We start from the raw sequence: 19,177 nt of genomic DNA, 5'->3' as shown, positions 1-19,177 counted from the left end.
TAAAATGGGCGGAGATAATATTAATCTCCTTAAAATGCCTTTATTGATCAGCTCAGGTTTTTGGCTGCCCATGCGCGCCGTGGAGGAGGAGGGTCTTTATCAGCTCTGTTGCAGAAAGTTGATCAGAGCTGGAGAACCCGCCCTCGCTGGGAGGAACCCCAGGGTTCTTAGTTTCTTTTGTTTTCTCCGGGGGTCTCATCTCTGGTTTGGTCTTTTTAACTTACAGCTAGTAAGAAAAACCGGAGAAATTAGCTCCTTTGATACTCCAGGGTCCACACGGCCTAGCATTGGTTTTTGTGCGTTTCAATTTTGCTTAGTTTTATTTTATAAGGGGCTTTTGGTGTTAAACGGTATCCCGAGATGCATTTTGAGGTCCTTTATTTGCATGCGGGGTCGGCTTGGGCGGCAGGGGCTGTGTGCTTTTATAGTATCCAATATGGCGTTTTGGAGTGGCTGGCGTGGGTTCTCTTTTTTTTTTTGGAGCGGGGCGGCGGCCCGGGCGCGTTTGGGGACGCGCCATCCAGCAGCGGCGGCTGGTCGCGGGCGGGCTGAGCCACGTGCGGGCTTTGGGGCTTCTCTGCGACTGGGCTTAAGCCGGGCAGGCGGCATGGCGGCTGGAGCCACACCGGGGAGGCGGCTGCGGGGGTCTGGGATTTCTCGTGCCGGGCTTGGGGGAGCGGCCGGCCCCTCTTTCTCCCCCTCCGGCGGCGGCGGCTGCGGGGGGCCGGGGTCTCCTGTGCCGGACGGCCGACTGCTTGGCGGCTGGAGCCACGTCGGGGCGGGCGGCTCCGCGGGCTCTGGGATCCCCCGCGCTGGGCTCGGGCCGCGGACGGGGCTGGGAGGAGCAGCCGGTTCTTTTCTCCCTCTCGGCCCCGGCGGCGGCAACGGGTGGGGGCCGGGGCTGCTCTTCCTTTCTCTGGTTTCGGCGGGGGGGGGTGGGGGAGCCGCGGTGCCGAGCGTCTTTGAAGGGAACGGGCTCTCGCTTTAGAGATCTGTTTTTAAGGTGGTCTGAGGGGTGCCACGGAGGTGGCTTTTTACTGTTACATTACAAGATAAACATTCTAAATTTCATTTTTATCACTTCTGCCGAACAGTAATTCGATTAACTTCCCAATCATTTTGTTGCCAGAAAGGAAGCCACTCAGTGCATCCCTTAAACACAGCATAGGAATCAGTGTAAATACAGACAAGAGAAGTATTCTGTGATTCACGCTGGAAAACACTCCAAACAGCTATCATCTCACCAACTTGGGTGCTGCCTTCCCCCTCAGTAATAATTCGTTCACCAGGGGAAGTGTGTAGGGCTACAGCTCTGTATTTCCACACCTTTCCCTCCCGCCTGGCAGAGGCATCAGTAAACCAAGAATCTGCTGTCTGCTTGGGGGAAAAGGGAGGGGCTACCTTAATGACTGAGGCAGGCTTTTCTTGGTTGCTATCCAAGTTTTCTGTTTCTTGTATTGCCAGGTTCTTTACAGCTCCTTCAGTTATTGAAAAGATGTTTCAATAATGTTCAATCTGAGCATACCACTTCCTTACTGAGGCCCTCTGGGCCACCTCATCAGGTGGGGGGGTCCCATTAGTGACTGACTTAATAACTTTGAAGGGGCATCTCAAGATAATTGGTTGTTGTCGTGCAATTTTCTCCACTTCTATGAGAGCTAAGCTAACCACAAACAAGCCTTTTTCCCAGGTACTATACCTTTTTTTCAGCATCTTTAAAAACACGGGAGTAGAAACCAACAGGACTTGTTGGACCCTCAGGGCCCCATTGCCGTATGTATACTGACAACCCTGAGGTGGCAAATCCCCATTCCACCTGGAAAGGATCTGTAGGATGAATAGGGCCAAGGGCCTGGTGGGCAGTTGCTTCAAAAATCAGTAATTGCATTGCTTCTTCTTGAGAAGCAGTCCATTCCCATTTTACCCCTTTTCTCAGTAAGTTATAAAGACATCTGGCAATTATGGAAAAATCTGGAATGTGTTTTCTCCAAAACACTAATAATCCTAAAGCATGCTGTAGATCTTTCCTGGATTCAGGCATTTTGATTTGATCTAAGGAGGTTAGGGTGTCAGGTGGGATACGTCATACCTCCTTTCCACCAGATACCCAAAAATTTTACTTCATGTGCAGATTTTTGAATTTTTTCAGAGGGAATTTGCAGATCAAGGCTTTCTAAGTGGGAGTATGGTCCTTCCAGACTTGTTTCTCTGGCTAGCTTGCTCTTCAGATACCATATAAACGAGTTATTCTTTTGGGTCCAGATTTCAGACAGAGACGTGACTTTGCTTGGAAGAAAGGAGCGGCTCACACTTGGTGGTACTTGGGAATGTCTTTATTCAGGGCGAAGGCCCAGCGTGCTGTGTGTGTGTGTGTGTGTGTGTGTGTGAGTGCCTCTTTTTGGCTCTTACTTCCCTTTATGAACAGGGGCGTTACTGATGGAAATGAGGGGGAGTGATTTAGGTACAGAGGGGATTTACATTGCCATTTTGGGGTAAAAGGGGTGTGGAGATACCTGAAGCTTTGGCTGAGCCACCTGGCTCAGCCAGGGCCATCAAGCACCAGGGTGTGTCAATAGGTAAGATACAATAGGGATACAATACACTGGGACAGGGCTATTAAGGAGATACAATGGAGAGGTTCAGGCCTATTATGAAGTTTAACGACAGAGATTAAGGAAAGGGGTGGGGGTAGGAATAAACCATTACAGGAACTTAATAACAAAAATCATACAGAACTTTAGAAAACCCAAAATGCACATTGCGACATGGGAGATTATTTTCTGTTGGGCATTTCCCACTTCTTCTACTTCATCTCCTCCTACAAGGATATCATTAATGTATTGATAAACATCTAGATTCTCAGCTATGGGTATTTTTTCTAACTCCTGGGCTAAAGCATGATGAGCCAGGGTGGGGGAATGTCTATACCCCTGGGGGAGTCTTGTGAAAGTGTGTTGCTGTCCCTCCCATGTAAAAGCAAAATGATCCATGCCTCCTGGTTGTAAAGGTATAATAAAAAACATGTCTTTAACATCTATAGTTGCCATAATTGAGCCTTTTCTTGAATCAATGTTATTAATTCAGCTAGGTTTAGGACAGCTGCTTGTTGTGGTTTGAAAGCAAAACGAATGAGAGGCTCCAAGTCAGAGATATAATTTAATAAGAAGAAAGGTAAAAAGGTTAAAGTAAAATAAAATAAATGCAATAACACAAAGGATCACTGACAGAGTCAGAATACAACCTGAGCAGGATGGTGGAAGCAGTCCAGGTGAAGTGCTCTTCCTGAAGCAGTGATCCTGTAGAAAAGTCTGGGAGCTCTGGTCCTCTGGGAATCCAGTGGGTAAGTGCCCTTGCACTGTCCCACATACCAGCTTCTATCCAGGTGAGAATGCTTGGCTCCTCCCCCTGGGCAGAGCATCTCACAATGGGATGATGAGTGTGAAGTGGGTCCTTGATGGCCCATTAAACAGAGATAACTCCTGGAGGGAGTTACCTGTGAGTCATGGGCAGGGCATTAATGGGCCATTAGCAGAAGACACCCCAAAGGCCATTAGCAGAAGAGGCAGGGGGCTTGGGAAAACACTGCCCCACATGGTTTCAACAGTTCATGAAGATGGTGATAGAATAAATACTTTGTGTACATCCTACACTGCAACCCAGGACACTGCTGTAAGAGGGTCTGTACTAGCATTCAGCCTGCGAAAATCAATTGTCAATCTCCACTTCCCATTAGGCTTTTGCACTGGCCACGCTGGATAATTGAAAGGAGAATGAGTATTAATTATTACTCCTTGTTCTCAAAGCTCCTGTATTACTGGTTTGATACCCTCTTTGGCACCCAAAGGGAGGGGATATTGTTTAACGTTAATTACTTTGCTGAATGGTAGGGAGGGTGCCGCTTGGAGCAGTCTAATGTTAAGACGTGGCGTGCCAAAAAGATCACAGACGCCCCTCCGAATCCATCCACTGCCTCCCAACAAGGACATTCATCCCTAATAAACTGGTTGGAATGTTTCCAATCACTATGTTAATAGAGAGTAAATTTTCATCTCCTGGCAAAAGGAGCTTTACTAGGGCCAAATTCATACATTCTTTACTTCCTAGGGCATTTAAAACACAGCATTGTTTCTTTGTTGGGACAATTCCACACTTCTGGGCATCTTTTTCTCTTAGTGCAGAGATTTGTGCCCCAGTGTCAACCAGAAAGGTTACACGTGCTCATTTGGGGCAAGTGATAGCTGTGATCAATATATATCTTGATTTATTTTTAGTGAGCATTCTCAAATACATCCATGCTCTGTCCCTTTGCTCACTTATAACCGCTGGAGAATCTAGTTTCCCTGGTCCTGTGTTTGCTTTGGCTCACATTCTAGATTCTGAGGGAGAGGGTTTGTTTTGGCTCACTGCCTGGATTCTGAGAAGGGAGGGATGCACTGGGTTGAACAGATAGGTTCAGTTTTTGATAGTGCCAATTAGTTATTATTTTCTGTAACTTATCAAGGGGCAGACCATCCATCCCCTCTCTGGGGACCCCCGTTTTAACTCCCAATGACCACCAATGTTGACGGTTAGAGATCTGTTTCCCCTTATCTGATTTTTCACTGTGAGAGGCTCTGATAAACTGAAGGCCCTTTGTTTTTTTCTGAATCTTCTTCCAGGGTTTTTACAGGTCCATATTGTCTACTATAATTGATCAAATCTACTGCAACCTCACTCCATGTCCAAACTTTACGGCTACCAGCAGATGAATTAGATTGAGAAGCTGATGGCTGGGAGGGGGTCAAGTATGGAGTGAAACCACGATCAGTAGATCTGGTTTGTTCAGTCGGGTTATCAATGAATCTATTTAGTCTCTCTATGGGACCCAAAGCCATTATGGTTTTCTGTAAAGTAATTGCTGTATGTTTGAGTGTTTCTGGAAGCCCTCGAATTAAGGGGATCATCATTTCAGGCTTCACAGGCAATTGCATCGGGGATTCAAAACCAGGGATCAATCTTTTTTCATGAATCATTTGCAGGCAGGCAGCTTTGTGGACGCTTTCTAAAAGTTGGTCGGGGGTACTAACTATAGCTAAAGGGTCTCCCCTTTCCAGAGGACTAATTCCCCTGGCCCAGAAAGCTGCGCGCTGTCAGGGACCATGTGTTGCGCTTGTCTCCTGTTGTGAAGAAAACTCCATGTCCCCAGTATCCACTGACTTCCTGTTCAGTTAGTTTGATTTGATCTCCACCAGTGAGGGACACTCGGAAGACATATTCTTTCTCCGATTCTTGTGGGAGCTGGCCGTATTCTTTCTTTAACTTAGTCAACTCAGTAGCACTACATGGTATTTGTTTAGTTGTAATATGTGCTTCAAAATCTTCATCACTAATATAATTATATTCTATTTTGAACAATGGTCTCAAATGAGGACAGCAGTTTTCCCCACAATTATTTACTAATTTTAATTCCTTATGGAGATATATTTAATTTATGTGATGAGTTTCTTTTTCCTCTGCCTCCTTTAAGGAGTCAGTATTCTTCGAATTTTTGGAATATTCATCTCTCAGGGCAGCCTGTAGCATATGATTTTCATTTCTTTCTTCATCTAATTGTTTTTGCAAAATTTCCACTAAATTTTGAAGAGAATCTATAATTGTTTTTTCTTCACTACACCGCTTAAAGCGGTTGTCAATAGCAGCTGAAAGACACGCCTCTAAAACTGAACAAACTATGGCTTTGTCTTGGCCAAATCTAAATTTTGTCTCATGTTGTAAAAAAAATATTCTATCAATCACACTCTCCAGATTAAACCAATTATCCTGTGCCCACTGCTCCCCCCCCATTGGAGGGCCTAGCCCTGTGTTTTGCTAACAGAGCATAAAATGTGGCTATATCTTTTGCTCTAGAGTTTTCAGTCATTTTATGAAGGGACTCAAAACCACTACAGGGAGGTAAGACTTAGTTACACAAATGCACAGCTCTTGCTGTCTCCCTTTGCTTCCCTGTGTGGGTGAAGAGACCAAGTCTGCCTGGGAGGCTCTCCTTAAGTTACTCACGATTGTCTCTTTGCTACACCAGACAGTCCAAATTCACACATACACAAAAAACAGTTTCCTCTTTTGCACTAAGAGATCTTTTGTGAAATTCTGAAGACAGAGCCCTCAAATTAAGTGTGGGGATGCTTTTCACCTAGGCGTGCGCAGTTTGCAGGGAATTCAAGTCACCTCCCTTACTTTCTAGACACCACTCATCCTTTTCGGGGTGTCAGGCTAGGTGTGGCTGGAGCAAAACATCCTTCCTCTGTTACAGACTACCCACAACCCTGCAAACCCTTCTGTCTCTCAGAATCCTGTCCGTGACGCCAATTTAATGTCACGATCCGCTAATGCAAGCAAGAGTCGTGATGGTTCGTTACCTGATCTCAGAGTGCAAAAAACAACACAGAGGGGATTTCAGTATTCATCAAAACAAATGAACTTTTATTAGTGTCATCAGCAAATGCGATAGAAGGATTTGAAGGGAAATAAAGGATAGCGAGAAAAGAGAAAGAGACGGTGGGGAATAGCTACCAACGGAGAGACGAAGTCCTCGTGATCCGGCCAATAGATCCATCTTCTTCTGTGGGGTGATCACACAGTCTTTGGTTAACTCAGAGGTCCTTATAGTCCTTTCCAAAGCGACAGGCTGTTGGCCAAAAGGTGGGGAAATCGTTATGGTGTGTTCATTTTGAGAGAACTGAGAACAGGTACAGCCGTCAGCAAGTGCAGTCAATTCACCGTGACTTGCCCATTGTTCCTGCTCAGGTTCTGATGTTCTGATGGAAATGTGTGCCAGGTTTTTCCATTGAACACACCTGCAGGCAACACTTGGCAAACGTCCCACCTCAGCCAGGCCAGAACTCCTGTGTTGGGGTTTTAGAGTCCTTTTAGGGGTTTCAGTCTCTGTCCTTGACGATGGTCATGAGGCAGATGAGGGATCTTCAGACCGTCTCTTACACCACCTTAAGATCAATGACAAAGTAATGTTAAGTTTTGTGGATTAAATGGGTCTTTGTAGTATGAAGGTCAATACTGCAGGCAATACTTCCTAAGCAAAGAGCTGTTAATGGATAACATCACTATTGTTTCCAGTTTTTCAATGCTACCAAAGAATCTGAAACAGAAAATGTAAAATATGATCAAATTCTGAAATTGTGGATGCTTAGGAGTTTGGTCTGACTAAAGTGAATTATTAATGTTAAACTCCGTTTTAAAGAGGAATATATAATAAAATAATAACAAAAATGTCCTTCAATGTGAACAGCAGAAAAAAAGACTACAAAGAATCTTTGAGAGGAAGACTGATCTTAAAGTGGAGCTATGTTGCAGAAATGTAGCTGAGTAGTAAATTTATTTATTGTGGGAAAAATTAGATCTAAAATTGAAAGATAAGTAGAGTCATTACAATGATTACACTATTAAAGAAAATTAAAGCTTGGCAGACAAAAGTGTGTGTTTCTTTGCATGTAGTCTGAGCAGTCAGCAACTATGATTCTTCTTGAGTACCCTTTTTGGTGACTGACATTTGCATGAGTGGTTTGCAGTGCTTTGGTCTGTGAATTGGGTCATGATAGGTGATTACACCGAACACTGTAATAGTGTAGCAAAAACATATCTGATAGATCCTCAGAACACATATGATAAAGTTTGAATAATTGATTTTTGTTTGTATCACGCCAGTTTTTAGCCAGAGGTTAAATCCAAATTTCCAGATTCCTCGGAACTCTCTGAGACACCATGCTTTTTCCCCCAGTTATTCTGCTAGTGAAGTTTTCTTGTTCTTCCTTCTTTACTCCATCATAAGGGCCCTCTGGCAAATCTAGCTGTACCTTCAGGACTAGAATATTAAAAATTTTCTTTTTTGGAAAGAAGCAGGGAGATAACCTAGCTGTCTAAAGTACTTGTTTCTAATCTTGTAAAAGTTGGGCATCATTGTTAAATATAGGATATTTAAATATAGAAAAAATTGTGAGCTACTTTTGTAGGGATTTTTATCTGCCCCTAACAATGGGAGTAGTTTGGGAGGTGTAGGATAAGTTATGAGATGTAGGTAATTAAGCTACAAAGCATCACAGAATCATAGAATATCCTGAGTTGAAATGGACCAACAAGGATCATCGAAGTCCAAATCCTGACCCGGAACAGGATACCCCAAGAGCCACACCATGTGACTGAGAATATAGTCCAAGCACTTCTTGAACTCTGTCTGGCTTGGTTCTGTGACCACTGTCCTGGGGAGCCTGCTTCAGTGCCCAACCACCTTCTGGGCGAAGAACCTTTTTCTCATATCCAAGCTAAACCTCACCTGACACAACTTCAGGCCACTCCCTTGGGTCCTATCCCTGATGATCACAGAGAAGAGATTTATGCCTGCCCCTCCACTTCCTCTCATGAGGATTTTGAAGACCGCAATGAGGTCCCACTTAGGTCTCCTGTTCTCCAGGCTGAACAGATCAAGAACCCTCAGTTGCTCCTCATACAGCTTCCCCTCAAGGCCCTTCACCATCCTTGTTGCCCTCCTTTGAATGCTCTCTAATAGCTTAATGTCTTTCTTATATTGTGGTGCCCAAAATTGCCCCCAATATTGAGGTGAGGCTTCATCAGTGCAGAGCAGAGTGGGACAACCCCTTGTTTGACTGGCTGGCAATGCTGTGCCTGCTGCACCCAAGGACATGGTTGGACCTCCTGGCTGGCAGAGCACAGTGTTGAGTCATATTCAACTTCCCAACGACAGGGACCCTCACATTCCTTTCTGCAGTGCTGCTCTCTAGCCTCTTGTTCCCTAGTCTGTACATAAAACCTGGGTTGCCCCAACCCAGGTACAGAATTCAGCACTTGCCCTTGTTAAACTTCATATGGTTGGTGATTGCCCAGCCCTCTAATTTGTTGAGGTCTCTCTGCAGGGCCTCTGCCCTTGAGGGAGTAAACAGCTCCTCCCAATTTAGTATCATCAGCAAACTTCGTATTCCTTCCAGGCCTGTGTCCAAGTCATTTATGAAAATGTTGAAGAGCACAGGGCCTAAGATGGATCCCTGCGGAACCCCACTAGCGACTGATCACCAGTCTGATGTCACCCCCATCACAGATGCATAAAAATGATCTTGCGTTTGTGTCCTGCTTTCAGCTGGGACAGGGTTCATTTTCTTCTTAGTAGCTGGTACAGTGTTATGTTTTGTATTCAGTATGAGAATAATATTGATAACACATGGATGTTTTGGCTGTTGCTCAGCAGTGCTCACCCTGAGTCAAGGACTTTGCAGTGTCTCATGCTCTGACACCAAGCAGGTGCACAAGAAGCTGGGAGGGAGCACAGCCAGGAGAGCTGACCCAAACTAGCCAAAGGGATATTCCGCACCATAGAACATCATGCTCAATATATAAACTAGGGGAGTTACTCAGAAGGGGGTCGACCACTGTTCAGGGATGGGCTGGGCTTCAGTCAGTACATGGTAAGCAATTGTGTACTTGTACAAGTGTTTGCTTGTGCTTTCTCTCACTTGCACTTAGTCGCATCCCCTTGCTTACATCTTTGTTACAAATAGAGACGAGAGCTTAGAAAAGTCCTGCCTTTGACTCAGATTTCTGGCAGTAGCTCTGTTTGAGGCAGCCTGCACCCCAAATGTCTCTCATTCACAAGTTCTTAAGAATAGCTGATTAGGTTTATTATAAAATGAATTATTTATTGAATAGACGCAAAACTTTAAACAGACTACTTACTACACAAGATGAAATAAAAATAACTACAAGAAGATAATATACAGTGTACAATAAAAGGTACCTATATTACAGCTAGCAAAGAAATAGTATAGATTAGGAGTCAATGTAATTTACCACCAAATTGGTGATGGACTACACATAGAATCCTTTCACTCAGTTCCCAGGAAAGTATCAGTGGAATTTGCGTCCAAGCTCTGGGGAGAAGTCCTACATGTTTCCAAGGTGTGTGTAGGAGACTTCTGCCTCCATGAAAGTTTGTGTAGCTTTTATAGGTTGTGAAGTGTCTGTCAGCCAGAAATTCCAGCAGCTCATCTCCCTACATCCTGCTCTCAAGGCAAGTTGTTTATTGTCTCTCTGGTGTCAGAGATAACTCCTTACTGGACAGGCCTGGGTTATCTCACCAATTCATGTGAGGGGGAGGAATGTCCAGAGCTATCTCACCAGCTGATAGAACAGATAAGCTCTTCTGTGGTAGGGGGGAAGTCCTGCCACAGTCTTGCAGCATGCTCAAGCTTTCTCTCATGCTCTTGCATTTCTTACTTTCTAGCTCTTTCCCTTTCAAATATTTGTTCTCCCTCTTGGCTCTCATACTCTTGCTCTTAATTACTTTCTTGTGCTCTCACTCACTTCTGCACAGTTTCTGGCACTTGCTTTCATGCTTTACCTCCTTCTTGCTCGATTTCTCATATTGTCGTGATCAGTACCCTCTACTCGTGACCCCTGGTAATATGGTTATAGAATCATAGAATCATAAAGGTTGGAAAAGACTTCCAAGTTCATCAAGTCCAACCTTTGAACAAATATGACCATGCCCACTAAACCATATTGCAAAGGATGATGTCTATTTGTTTTCTGAACACTTCCAGAGATGGTGACTCCACCACTTCCCCAGGGAGCCTATTCCAATGCTTGACCACTCTTTCGGTAAAGAAATGTTTTCCTAACATCCCACCTGAACCTCCCCTGGCACAACTTGAAGCCATTTCCCCTTGTCCTATTGCTGGTTGTTACCTGGGAGAAGAGGCTGATCCCCACCTCGCCACAACCTCCTTTCAAGTAGTTGCAGAGGGCAATAAGATCTCCTCTGAGTCCTATTTTATCCAGATTGAACAACCCCAGCTCCCTCAGCTGCTCCTCATAAGGCTTGTGATCCAGACTCTTCACCAGCTTTGTTGCCCCTAATAACCAAATGGGCTACATCCCTCCTTTCCACTGCAACCAAATTGTTCTAAAATAAACCTGTCATTTGTATATAGACCAGTCATTCAGTGTCATTTCACTCTAATCCACCCCAAGGTATCTATTAACAAGAACCTCAGTTACACTGCCTCAGGGGCAGTTTGTAACAACAGGGAGACCAGTGACCTCCTGGTGGCCAGGGACACCTCCACCATCGTCTGCTTCCTCCAAGGATTGAGAAAGTGACTTATATTCTTCCATGTCTTTTTGAGGCGAGATTATGATTGTTATTTTGATACGGCAAGCCAAGTATTAATATTTGACCTGATCTGCAGGGGGTCTAGGTGATTAGAAACCATAAGCTAAACAGTGCTATAAAATTCTGTGCTACACTACTTAGAAAATTGTGCTATACTTATTCTGCTTGTAGAAATCCTGTGCTATTCTTAATATAAAATCTATGCTATGCTAATCATAAGATCCAGTCATAAAAAAATAAAGCTTTCATTGTAATGACAACATAGTGCTGTTATCATTCTGCCAAGGATGCCTAAAATAACCTGTCTGTCCCCCTTAGTGTTGGGTAATAGTTGGTTAAATTCAAACCATTTTATTATTCAGTATAAGGATACCACTCCAAACCATAAAGATAAATATTTATTATATGCATGGAACAGACAGAGCTTAAGTGACTTTGTTCAAGGTCACAGTGTATCTATCCATAGGCTGTATTGTCTATCACTTTTAATTTTCTATGTTTTTATGTGTTTATAAATTATTTGCAAACATCTAGCATACTCTGGTCAGTATACTAACACCATCACTTCAATGTTCTATACTACCCATAAAACTATAATCTGTTACCTGGATGATAGCAAAGCATTAGGGTTGACCATATGAAAACCATGCTAACATTCTTTGAATCAAAATTTTTATATTTTCCTTCTGAAGAAAATGACCTGCTCTACTGTGCAGTTCCTGGTGCAGATTGTCTGATACAGGTTAGCATGTGGCCAGAGTCTAATAAGCCACGTGCTAATGTATCAATCTCTGAGGGTCCAGCCTTTGCAGAGAAGTGGCTAAAATTAATTTCAGCGAGACTGCTCTTCAGAGGTGTTTTGTAAAGCAAAAGGTTTAATAAAGAAAAAATAACAAAATAACAAACGTTACAGAAAGCAAATGATAAGCCGAGCACAGGTGTCTGAGAAAAGCTTCTGACACCTTGCTAAGACACTCCAAAAAGCCTTTCACTTCTTTTGGGTTCCTTCCTAAATACTGAATCTCCTAGGAGAGACAATCTGGCTTGCAGCCAATGGAGAGAGATACAGGGTTTGAAGAACGGTGGCAAGATCCAATAGATGCTTCTCTCTTGGCCCTGAGCCAATTACAATGAGAAGGGCACAGAACTTTCTAGTTAAACTTCTTAAAATGTCTAAAAGTAAACTGAAACTCTTTCCCTATTTGGAAGCACCTGCTGAGTGTAGGAAATGCACTCCTACGTCTCACCCATTTTAACTATATTATAAAAAAAAAAAAAAGAAAAATAGTTACTTTGAAAAATTCTCACATTTGTTGATAATTATAATTAAGTTAATAACTTATTGTTTAATAATTTGGGTTTATAACTTAATTGTGGTATTATGGATTAAATAGTTTTGAATTTGGTACTTTCTTCTCTTTTTTAGTCAATTATTTCAATTATTAATTTTTTAGGATTAATATTTAGTCTCTAATTGATTATGAGTTTTATTTTACTTTTGGGAAGATTGTTTCAAGTGAACTATATTCTTTTGTCTGCACTGGATTTCCGTTAATGAAATTTGTAAACTTTTTTAGCATACAGTTTTAGAACAAGATAACATTAATATGATAGTAATAACTTATAAAACCTTTTTAGTACAAAGAATACTCTTTAACTAGTCGAAACTTCACAAAAACTCAGTCTCTGCTTTGAAAATGCTCTAATTCTATAGTGCTAGGTTGTGTCAAAGTGTAGAAGTCTTTTTTGGAGACATGGTTTAGCTGTCACTCAGTGCTTTCTGCATGGTCGTTTTTTGGTGTTTTCTGCAGTTCTCTCTTTCTTCTGTAGTTGTGATTTGACTTCTTTTGCAGAAACTTAGTCGGTACCTGTGGAGACAAACAAAATTCTCTCTCTGCCATAAAATGGCAGATTCTAAAATTGTCTTATTTCTGGATTTTTATGAATATGAGAAATTACAAAACATATATATATATATCTTTATTTAATCTTCCTATAGTAGTACTGACTCCCCCATTTTTATTTTTTATGGAATGTGTTTCTACAATAGCTTGGTCTTTGAATGAAGTAGCTATATTGTGTGGTAAATTTGATATTTGATATGCTGAAAAATTTGTGTAATTTTGAAAACTATGTTTAAGAATGAGAAGTACTTACAAGAAATGTTTTAAAAATATGTTTGGTCTTTTTTTTTTATGTGTTGAGGTAAAACTTAATTTAAAAAACATGTAGTTAAACAAATGAATTTGTTTGAATATTGTGTTACATCTGCTTGCTTTTAGTATTGGAGATTAACTTTTGCTGCTATTGATAGTGCAGCTAATTTTTGATAGTTTGGGCATAGTTGCTTTTGCCTGATTTAGAGATAAGTGAGATACTTTTCACAAGTGTTTATGTAAAAGTTTGTTATTACATTGCTATTTGATATGAAATTTAGGCATTTAGCGTATGATTTAATATCTGTGACAAAACACGGCTTCTGTTGAGAAAAAGAAAAAAGATTAGTATTTTTTACAATTAATTAGAATTTCTTCTCGAAATTTCTTCTTTCTTCCTACAATTGTCATTTCTCCAATGGACATGAAAACATCATGCCATAGCATCTGCTTCTTGACTGATTGTCTATGCAAGATCTCATTTTCTAAAAATCAAGAGAAATCACACACCTTGCTTTCAGAAATACAGTCACTGAAGGTACACTGATTGCACACGCAAAGAACAATCAACGCCATCTGCTTGCAAGGAGAGTAATCATTTGAGCAAATACCACTCTAAACACAGTATTATTGAGAATTATCAAGCAAAACTTCTGTCAAATGCTGGTATGTTTGGAAAAAGAAGAAAATCAATTCCGCAAGTATTACTGAGCTGAAAATCCTCTTTGGTGTTAAATTAACTAAATGGTAGCATTGTGTTTTGAATGCCTTGGAAAGAATCAACTGCAAAAGAGTCCACTTTCACATCTATAGTGGTTTCACATTCACTGACTTTCTGTTTTGCCACATTTAGTGTGGTGGTTCGAGTATCTGCTCTCTTTTACCTCTGGGAGACAGGATTTGGGAGAAAAAGGCAAAACAGGGCCCAACTTAGAAGTAAACAGATAGATTTTATTAACACACACTAAGGAGGAAAAAAATAAGAAAAGACAAAAAACCAAATTAAATTTCTAAACCAACCCTTTCTCCCACCACAAACTGTTCATTTTCTACAAACAATGTAAAGAGGCAAAACTCAGAACTCCAGGTCAGTACCACTTATAAAACAGTCTTTCATTCAGTCTTTGAGAGAGAGAAGTCTCTCCTGTTGTTTGGTAACTTTCCACAAGAGAAACAGCCTGCTTGTGGCTTCTAACACACAAAAGCAGCCTGCCTGGGGGACTTCTGCAGTTGTGGAACCTCCCATATCACGTAGTCTTTCCCGTGACTACATATGAGCTGTAGACTCACACATATTGAGGTGTCAACTTTTAAAGATAAACAACTTAAAGGGCAAAGGATTCTTCAACTCAGGGAACAGAGATGTTTTCTCACTTCCTTTGCTGGCACAGGGGGATTCTTCTCATCTCTCTCTGTTCAAACCTCTTATGGGATCACCAAATCTCAACTTCTAATTCAATATTCACTCAGTAAATCACAGATACCTTTGCTCAAAAAATTCACAAATCATCTCCCCAATTTATATTCTCTACGATTTAAAGGATTATTCTAGCATATTCATATTAGTCTGTTACCATAACTCATAGGAGATTTTTCAGCCTAGAACCAAGGCAACTTGTCATCTCTTCCACCTAAGAGGTCACTCCTGTTATAAATGCAACGGCAAAAGTCGGATTAACAAAGAAACAATTTATTAATAAAACAATCCCAATCACCAATAAAAAGAGAAAACCACAAAATAGGATATTAGCAGCGCCGCGCCGGGTGGATGAGGGGTCTGCACACCAAGGTACAGGTCACCCAAATCCACACGGAGCAGGTCGCAGCTCGGGGTTTTATAGGGGTTTTCATGTCCCGAGGCGGAACAGGTGCCCAGGATAGTCCAAATAGTCCAAATAATTTTCAGATGGGCTTCCCGGATTTGTCAGACTCTGCAGACCGTATTCCGGGAAGATCCTTTCACATGCGGATGGAGCTCGCCGGCCCATGTTTATTTCAATGTGTATTCCTCGGCAGAGAATTCTCCTTTTCGTTTGGAGAGGAATTTCACTGTCTGGGTTGCGATGCCGATTCTTATCTGGGTTGGCTAGTGTCTTTGTTTCTCGTAATGGTCCTTGTCCTGTTCTCTTCGCCTCAGGACTGGCAATAATCCACATTAGGGGACACCAGGCAGGGCACTCAGAGGAGGCAATAGATAACCGACTGGCTGATGAAGAAGCTCGGAAAGCTGCATTGTTGCCAGAAATCTCTAAGATCCTCCCTTTGCTCCCAGTAACCCCACTGCTGCCAGAGAAACTGACTTTTCTACCAGAGGAGCTTGAGATAATTAAAAAGAGTGGGGCAGAAGAAAGAGGGGATAATTGGCTTACAAGGGACTGTAAGCAGTGGATACCAAAAGCCCTGGCCTTACAGATATTAAAACAACTCCATGAAGGGAGTCATTGGGGCTCTCAAGGACTGGCAGAAGCCTTCCTCAAGATATATGTTGCTGTGGGTCTTTTTACTTTGGCAAAGCGAGCTATTGAGAGTTGTTTGATTTGTGCTAAAACCAGTAACAGGGTTACAAAGAAAATTGCCAGAGGAAGGAGGCCTTGGGCTGGATGCCCCTTCCAAAGATGCCAGGTGGATTTTATCAAAATGTCCCAAGTAGCAAGGTTTAAATATCTTCTGGTAATAGTATGTCAGTTAACAGGGTGGCCAGAAGCATTTCCAACTGCTTCAGCAACTACGGGATCAGTTACTAAAGTATTTTTGGAACAAATAATTCCAAGATATGGGATTGTGGAAGCAATAGACTCAGATAGGGGAACTCATTTCACAGGAAAGATCCTTCAAGAGGTTATGACTGCTTTAGGAATACAATGGAACCTCCAAATCCCCTGGCATCCCCAGAGCTCGGGCTGGGTAGAAAGAGTGAATGGAGAAATAAAGAAACACCTTTTGAAGCTTGTGATAGAAACCAAGATGCCATGGGTATGGCTTTTGCCATTGGCTTTGACAAGAATAAGGGCCAGACCCAGAGGAGATATTCAATTATCTCCCTTTGAATTGATGTTTGCAATTCCTTACCCTTGTAATTCTCAATCAGGTGGGGGGGAAGGGGGGGCAGTGGAAATAAGTGATGTGTATTTAAAACAATATGTGGCCAGGATACCGTCTCTTGTGAAACGTCTTCAACAGGAAGCTCAGCTGGCACAGACCCTGCCTTTGGACTTTGCTGTTCATAACATCCAACCAGGAGATTGGGTCCTAGTTAAGGAGTGGAAAGAAGCACCACTAGTGGCAAAGTGGCGTGAACCTTTCCAAGTGTTACTGAGCACAGAAACAGCCGTCAAGATAGCTGAACACGGGTGGACCCACCACATTCGGGTCAAGGTCTCTGAGGCCCCGGAAATTTGGACATCTACAACTTGGACTTGCTACATTGGTAGGCTTGTTTGCCTGTGGTATCTTCTGCTTTTCCTAAGACCTATTTCTGCTTGGTAAAAACATCTTTGTTTGTGGTCAACATATCCTTTGCTCCAGCCATAAAACCTCCTTCCAGCTCGATTTAACCTTTGCCTTCTTAGTTGTCCAGTAACAACTGGCTCAGCAATTCTTAATTTAGACATCTTTTATTCTTCTATATCAAAACTTGCTTCCATCTCTATTCTGCTCTCAGGTTCCACATTTAGAGAGTCTTCTGCTAAGCGTACATATCTAGGAAGCTTTCCTGTCAAACTTTCATCTTTCCCAACAATATCAAGAGCAAAAACACGCTGACAACTCCAAGAGCAGAGAAACAAGCACGCAGATGTGAACTGAATAGAGACTACAGTTGACAGACATCTTTTGTCCCACATGCAAGAACTATGAACCTTGGGATTTATGTCAATGTAAAAAGTGTGGGAATCATTGGTATCGTAGAGCTCTATTGGCAAAAGCGTGGTGTGCATCGTGTTATAATTTAAAATCACAAATGAAGTATAAAGCCATTGAATTTTTAGTTGCAGTAGGACACGAAGAAGGAAATAGCCCCTGTCTTCCTATTCTTAGGGAGGAATGTAGAAGGGATTTTTTAAAAGAATCAGAAGACATTCAAATTTGTAGAGTTGAATGTAAAAAAAATAACTTAGTGCCTTATATTGGGTTTGTTCCAGAACAAACTTGGGATCAAATGAAAAAAGAATGTGCTAAAAGATTTGCTTGGAAGTTAAGAGCTAAAAAAGTACCTTAAATTGCAAAAAAACCCCAACGAAAAGCATGGAGTTAAACCAGATGTCATGCTTATGTCTTTGTTTGCCTTCAGCAGCGCAATTTTTCCCGTTAATCAACCAAAAACCAATGTTTGGGTGATTTTAGCTAATGCATCAGGCTTAGACACCATATGCTTATCCACTACAACTCCAGAAAATCCATTTTCCACATGTTTAGTAGGACTGCCCATAGACGCAGAGGAAAAAGGTTTATCCATCAGTATAAATCAGACTGTAAAGATGATTTTGAAGCTTGGGGCTTTGGAAAAAAATTTACAGCATCTTTACTTCTATCCCCACTTGCCTCTGCAGTAGCCTTAAAGCAACTAGATCGATTAGATTGCTGGTTAAGTAAGCAGACCAATGCTACTTCTCTCACACTGAGCAGTTTGTTAACAGATGTCAAAGATGCAAGACATGCAACTCTGCAAAACAGAGCAGCAATAGATTTTCTTCTATTAGTGCAGGGACATGGGTGTGAAGATTTTAATGGAATGTGTTGTATGAATCTGTCTAATCATTCAGAATCCATTCATAAGAGCATACAGCAATTGAGGAAAAGTGTAGCTAAGATCAAAGCTGACAATGGGACATGGCTAGATGATCTATTTCATAAATGGAGCTTTGCACCATGGTGGAAAGAACTTTTAAAGATGGGCATGCATATATTGATTGTCATCATAGTTCTACTAATAATGGTGCCTTGCCTGCTCCAATGTATACGACAGATGATTGATAAAGCTATCAAGGGAGTATTCATGGTTCAAAAAGAAGGGGGAGATGTGGGAAATCAAGGCACAGAAAGCTCTCTAAACCTTGTGCCTACAGGCCCAGACTTAGAAATGAATACAGGATTTGATTTAAGGCCTTGGTAAAGGCTTCCAGATTTAGAGACCAGAAGCAAGAATGTGGATTTGTAGTTTAAGCAGAAACATGTTAAGCTAGGTAGTGAAAAGTTTTAGAGTAGAAAAGTTTGGCTAGAGAATTCGTTACAAAGGGAGTAAGAAGTTTTAAGGTGTAGTACTGTAGGTTTGTGTGCCGTTATACAATTGGTTAAGAAGATCCACACTGCGGCAAAACGTGTAAAACAAAATAACCATGCTTACAGATCCAGAAATGGCTACAAAAGGACAGAAAATGATGTCACTGCAAATAATTGCAAAACCAAAAAAGACCAGGAACAGAAAGTTAAGTCAATGATAACTAAGGTTAGTAAAGACAATTATTGAGAAAATAAGAAGAGGAGGGATTGAAAGGAATGAGAAGGAGGTGTCTTTAAAAACAAACTATGGGCCTGATGGTAGATAAGGCCAGATACGGCAAGGTGAAAGAAGCAATGGGAGAGACCATAAATTCCATAGGAATTCCACTAGTTGACACAGACTGTTATTCACTCAAGACTGTGCTAAATCTCTGGATTAGAGAAAAACAACAGAGACACAAGGAAAAAGAAAAATGGGGGGTGTGGGGAGGGTATACATTAGAAGGGAGTTTAGGTATTAGGTGTTTCGTGGAGTCTGTACCTCTCAAGTATCTCAGCCAATGGGGAAAGAGAGAGGGAAAATGCGGCCAGGAAATAAGGATAAAAAGGAGGCTGCATCCCATAAGAATTT

At 41.9% G+C, this 19,177-nt stretch overlaps 1 protein-coding gene across 1 annotated transcript in view; it reads right to left on the bottom strand.

The window, feature by feature from the left end:
- Nucleotides 1-6,495: 6,495 nt before the first annotated feature.
- Nucleotides 6,496-19,177, bottom strand: part of LOC310922063 (small conductance calcium-activated potassium channel protein 3-like) — a gene marked incomplete at its 5' end in the record, with an annotated part of 18,263 nt that continues 5,581 nt past the window's right edge. The window contains one exon of the mRNA XM_083882383.1: nt 6,496-6,980. Coding sequence (XP_083738509.1) covers nt 6,972-6,980 — 9 coding nt within the window. The 3' untranslated portion in view covers nt 6,496-6,971. The remainder of the gene's footprint in view (nt 6,981-19,177) is intronic.

This window comes from Zosterops lateralis (assembly GCF_965231275.1).
Source record: "Zosterops lateralis genome assembly, chromosome: W".
Taxonomy (NCBI): Eukaryota; Metazoa; Chordata; class Aves; order Passeriformes; family Zosteropidae; genus Zosterops; species Zosterops lateralis.
The sequence above is the reverse complement of the archived record's forward strand: the minus strand, read 5'-3'. Positions and strand labels throughout refer to the sequence as shown.